The 5,835-nt window shown below is 41.4% G+C and overlaps 1 protein-coding gene across 1 annotated transcript in view; it reads right to left on the bottom strand.

Annotated features, from left to right (window-relative positions):
• Positions 1-5,480, bottom strand: part of RFC1 (replication factor C (activator 1) 1, 145kDa) — a gene marked incomplete at its 5' end in the record, with an annotated part of 13,504 nt that extends 8,024 nt beyond the window's left edge. The window contains 7 exons of the mRNA XM_010160656.1: positions 482-591; positions 1,466-1,865; positions 2,794-2,898; positions 3,206-3,385; positions 3,883-3,990; positions 5,014-5,291; positions 5,393-5,480. Of these exons, the coding sequence (XP_010158958.1) occupies positions 482-591; positions 1,466-1,865; positions 2,794-2,898; positions 3,206-3,385; positions 3,883-3,990; positions 5,014-5,291; positions 5,393-5,480 (1,269 nt within the window). The remainder of the gene's footprint in view (positions 1-481; positions 592-1,465; positions 1,866-2,793; positions 2,899-3,205; positions 3,386-3,882; positions 3,991-5,013; positions 5,292-5,392) is intronic.
• Between the last annotated feature and the right edge of the window lie 355 nt (positions 5,481-5,835).

Genomic DNA, 5,835 nt, shown 5'->3' on the forward strand with positions numbered 1-5,835 from the left:
CATTTCTAAATTTGAATTTAGAAATGGACATACAGCTCTGTCAACTTCTCCCATCCTAAGGCAGCATTTGAATGTAGAAAGAGCCTGGGAAAGATCTCTCTGTCAGATATCAAGAACCATGACCAAGTCTTTCCAATAGGTTGCCAGAATTTGACTCCCACTAAACTTAGCACAAATACTCTTCTGACTTGTAGAACCTCGTGCTGCACATTCACAGTTTTGGAAAACCAGTTCCAGTTTCAGACTGTGACATGCTTCTTCTCAACATAACAGAAACAGACACCCATTGCTACATTTTCACCCCAAACTGATAAAGATATCTAAACATCCACACACTTTTCCCTGTTCCAAGCAGGTGGAACAAGGCTGGGAGCAGCCCCTAGCCCTTAATGGAGTATCCACCCACACACTGCATCTGCATCCCAATACAGAATCCACGTATCGCAAAAAGCACTGGGAACAACCATTAACATGAACTCACCTTACAGACCAGAGAAGCTGTAGTGGTTTTACCAACTCCAGGTGGACCAGAAAGCAGTGCTGCTTTAAAACCTGCACCATCATCCTTGCCTCCAGTTTTATTCGTCTTTGCTATAAAAGAAAATTCCAGGTTTTACTGATGTATCTATTACAAAACAAACTGCAGACTTCAAGGTATCAAACATCACCCAAGTTTCTCATTTAAGGCCTGCTATGAGTATCAAAAAGGTACACATCTGCATCCTAACTAGCCAGGGAAAAGCAGCTTAAACCATCTTAGTTTAAGACTTGCAGTGATTCTAAGTTGACAAGTAGCAAAAGCACCGTTAATGCAATACAACTACTCCAGCAATTCCCTCACAGCCACATCATAAAGATGCCCAACCCCACACACCAGCAAAACCACCCCAAACCAACCAAACCCCAAACACACCACGCAGCAAAGCCCTACTACCCATTCCACTGAAGTGAAACTTAACCATGATTTTAAACGCTTCTTTAAAACTCTAAGAAGCCTGCCCGCAGGATGGCAGACCACGCAGCAGGCAGAACCGGGACCTCAGCAATTCCCCTCCTCCCCATGCACAACGGCAGCCCTTGAGGTGTGTTGCTATCCTGTACTTTCACAGTGTGCACAGACGCGTTAGTCCTGGCCGAGAAAGAATTCAACAGGCCATTTTTATATACATTACTGCTAGGCTATTTTGGTTTCTTTTGGGGAAAAGAATCACATTTAAGAGACTGTCAAAATATTAAAGTATTTTCAGACACAGCTTTCTGTTCTGTTTTGGGGGGAGGGAGGTAAATGAACAACTGCAACAAGAAAACAAAAGTCAGCCTCAACTGCTGCTAAAACTGCATCCAACTGCAGCCTCATTCCCAATTTCTAGAGTTGCTGCACTATCTGAAAAGCTCTGACTGGTCCAGGGAACCAAAAGCACCGTGACTGGCACTGAAGAACACAGAAGTTAAGTGCACTGGTCACCTTGTCCATCTTCCGAGGTATTCCTGTGCCAGTTTCTGAGCCAGCGGAGCAGTTTATTGGCACAGCTTTGCTCACCCTGCTGTCCAATTATTGCCTTAAGGGATACAGGCTTGTATTTATCTACCCATAGCAATCTCTCTGCTTTGTCTTCAGTAACCCCAGAAACCAAGTTCTCCTTCGGCTGTGGGGCTCCTTTCTCCTCTGCAGTCCGGCATTTGAAGTCGGTAAGCTTTCGAACAGCAGTGCTGTCTTTCTTCTTGACAGATTTGAAGGTTTCTCCTTTTTCGGGAGTAGACTTCATTTTTTTATTATCAGCTTCCCTTTTGAAGGGGCTGAAATTCCTTTTTCCAGCTTCAGCTTTCTGTGGTGTCTTTTTAGGTCTTGACTCCACTTTCTTTGCCTTAGGAAAATAAAGGTTAAAAAAATTTAACGGGAAATGTTAAAAAAACTATACAGTAAATAAACATGCTGCCTTTGAACACGTGTACAGGAGTACTGAAGAGAGCAGCAAAGCCTATGCATTGATTAAAAAAAAAATTTAGAAGCAGATAAAGCAGCATTCTTCTCTGAAAAATAAGCCACTGTTAAACATGATGTCACCTGGTTCTGCAGCCAGAGCCAGACAGCTCTTGCAAAGCAATGCTTCCAGAAAGTGGAAAACAATTCCAAGGGAGTGGAATTAATTAGCTAGTAAGCTTAGAGTTGTTTTTCCTTAAGACACCAACATCATCTTTACAGCCAAGGAATCGTGTCTAGCCACACGGGAAGCACCAAAGCAAGAGCTATGCTGCATGCACACCACGCTAGAGCTAACGGAGATTTTAATAACTTTTTATCAGGGGCTACAGACTAAGTTTAAATGTGCATAAAAACGTGTTACTGTCTTTACAGTATTCCCTGAAAAATTTACCTTTCATATTATTAGTTCAAGTACCACAGGGAGGTAAAATCTGTTATGTATACACATGCTTGACATGTCCTGGGCTCACAGTACGATTTTATATCAGGCCTGCTTGGTCCCAATTACTTATTTCAAAGAATAAACAAATACTCAAAGTTTAAAATTGAAACAATCTAAGGAGATACAGTTACCCCTCAGCCAGATACCTGAAACACAGAATAACGTCACAGTATAAAAACGAAAGGTGGGAAAAAGCCCTACGGTTCCCAAGTACAAGTCTTCAACGCAAAATTTTCCCTTTGAATGCTTTTAAACCCAGAAGGTCAAATCAACAACTGCAGGGTTACTGCTACCAGAACAGACCACCATGACTCCCTTCCATCAAAAACACAGCAAAAAACCACCCCAAGGCTATAATAAAACAAACCTCTGTTTCAGCCGCCAGCTCATATTTGGACTTCTTGCCTGGCATAGTTCGAATAAGATCAAACAGACCATCCTCATCAATAATTTTTGTCCCTAAAGTTGATGCCTGGAGCAAAAGTGAGAATTAAAGATAAAGTTAAGTAAGGTCAGGAGTTCCATCATTCAGTTCAAAGTGCTTTCCAGTAAGGACTGTTTAGGAACACAACAGCAACAAGGGGTGCTTTTACATATATGGTTTGTGTACAAATATAAATAAAAATAAAACAAAGCCCTAAAAATCATTAGGCAACCTTTCCTTTTCAACATGCGCTTCATTGGTGGGAATGCCTCCTTTTGGCAGATAATGAAAACCCAGTTTGATGCCAACAACTCGGAGTTTTGCTTCTGCCCAGCGCGGGCACGGGAAGACTCACCTTTTCACACTTCGACTGGCCGCAGTCTCGCCCCATAACCAGATAGTTTGTCTTCTTGCTGACGTTGCCAGTTACTTTTCCTCCATAACGTTCAATGAGAGACTTGGCCTCATCTCTTTCAATACACTCCAGAACGCCTGTGATGACAAACGTTAGGCCTTCCAAGCAGTTTTCAGCTCCCTGAGAAGCAGAGCATTGCGGAAGATGCCATTACTTGACGCAATTCTACCAAATGCCTCTTCACCATACGCTTTATTAAGTCCTGCCGTGTCCAGTACCCTATGAAATAAGCCTAGCATACCTAGCTAGGTAATGGGTAGAAAAGTTCAAAAGCCATTAAAAAGGAATGGCTACCAACAAAACTCCACACCACTTACCTCACCAGTCATACACGTAACACACTGCTTGACACACAGCATGTCAAAAGAGTGACAGCAGTCTTCAACCCTAAGAGCAGTAACTGCTTTTCATCACCGTGACTTCATAAACCAAGTAGACAATTTCTTTGTACCTTTCCTTACATTTAGTCACTGCTTTGCATTACAACTTATCTTTTTCCAATACAATATTTGAAAAAAATACCCGTTTTTCAATAATGCAGTTGATACTCGTTAGATCCCTTGTAACAGTAACTATCACTTCCACACAGAGAATTCTGTCACAGCCAAAAAACTTACCTGAGGTATCTCTTTGGAACCCAGCGCTTTTGGACCCTCGCGATTAAGGAAGCTTCGGTAGGCCTGGTAATTGATCCGCCTCTTTTCAGAGTCCTCGGGACTTACAGACTTGGGCAGGAGAGAAAAAAAATTAGTGCACACATCACATATACAAAACCAGTAAAATAAATTCAAGCACCACCGTTTGAGACGTTTTTATGCACCCAAGGAAAAGTTCTAACACTTTGTTTTAATCTATTAACATGCAGTACAAGAGCTTGCTCTGGTTTGGTGCTTTTGAGGTATTTTTTGTTGTTCTTCCAAAGAAGATGTCAAAAAGTCACCTGAGTGTTTAAAAAAAAAGGTGTAACCATTGTTTGTCAAGTTTTTCTAGATTCATCTGTATTCCACATGCGCATGCTCACTTAATTCATGAGTTGCTGCTTTAAAGTCACATCCTATTTTATTTCAAAATCAGGTATAGACAAGATCTATACTTAGTGTTTCTACTTTGAGACATTTAAGCTTTTTAATAATTAAAAAGTAATTAACACTCACCTCTGAAAAGGTTGCAGGCTCTCCCACCCAATTACAACTCTTATTAAAGTGTCAAAACTGGGTATTTTTTACTTTATGGTTACAAAATATGTTTTAAGGTTGCCAGTAACTGCCAGTGTGTTCACTAACTACAGTTACTGAACCAGTTAACACTAAATTATATTCCTCCATATCAATCATAAGAAATACACTTCATCATAAGGAGACTGGGGGTGGGGGGAGAAACACCCCAAGCAATGCTGTTTCTTATTCTAAGGAAAGCCCTAAGCTCTTACTCACTAGGTCAGTGCCAGAATTCCTGCATTCTGCAATTCTTCAGGGAAGTTAAAAGCGAAAAAGCACTGAGCCGATTTTGCAGTACACACGCAGACCTGATGAGCATTAAGGAACTCAGTTCCTTCATGCATCATCTAATTTACACTTTTCCATGTTTTTTTTTTCCTCCTGTATTTCTACAATTGCTAGGAACTCAAATTCTTAACAATCGCCCAAAAGATTCAGAGTACCAAGTTACAAGAGTGAAACAATAAGAAATTAAAACTGTTTTCCTGCAAACTCCAGCAAGACAACTGAACTCATTTTGACAGCTCGCACCTCAGTCTTCTTGGGGGAAATTTTCTCCTTCTTTGGTGTTGTCTTCTCTTCCTTCCCTGAAGCAGCTTTTGACTTTGACGCTGAACTTGGAGCGCCTTGTGCTTTTTCAGCAGTCTCTTCGTTTCGTTTCAGAGAGACAAGCTTAGAGCTAGGTTTCAAAGGCGTGGCCTTATCCCTCAACTCTCTTGCTGTTTTACCATCAGATGATGGCAGGGACAAACGAGAGCCTTTTGAATGTTCAGGTTTGATTTCCTGCTTCGCAGCGTGATTCTTTGCTTCTTTCACGTGAAGGGAAGCAGAAGGAGGAGAGCATATATATAAGAATGTATCTCATTAACATTATAAAAGGGTGAGGCGTGCTCTATGTTCCATGTCCTACCTCCTTCCGACTGCTTGTATTTTCCTGTCGTGTTAGGACTGGTCTTGATGCTCAGTACTGTTTGCTCTCCTCCTGAATCTTTCCGAGCCTAAATAAACACACAGTGCTGAAGTCAGAGGTGCATGTCCCAAGCTACCATTCAGTCCAGATCCCCGAGTACCCCTATTGGTGACTACAACAGACCAAATGACATCTAACAAAGCTGATCCCTACCACACGTCAGAATACAGTCTCTACCAAAAGCAGGCAGAGGAGAAAATTCTGCACTCAGCCACGCACCAAATTCCTTAAGTCAAAGGCCAAACTTTAAGGTTACAGTAAATTTTGACTCTACTTGGCTTACTGATTAGTCTAGAAGTACTAATACTTGCTATATTCAAGTCAGCAATCCTAAATTCTAAGAGCTTTGAGGTACAACCAAGCAAATAACAACCAAGCTTGTT

This window comes from Eurypyga helias, unplaced genomic scaffold (genome assembly GCF_000690775.1).
Source record: "Eurypyga helias isolate BGI_N326 unplaced genomic scaffold, ASM69077v1 scaffold10781, whole genome shotgun sequence".
NCBI classification, from domain to species: domain Eukaryota; kingdom Metazoa; phylum Chordata; class Aves; order Eurypygiformes; family Eurypygidae; genus Eurypyga; species Eurypyga helias.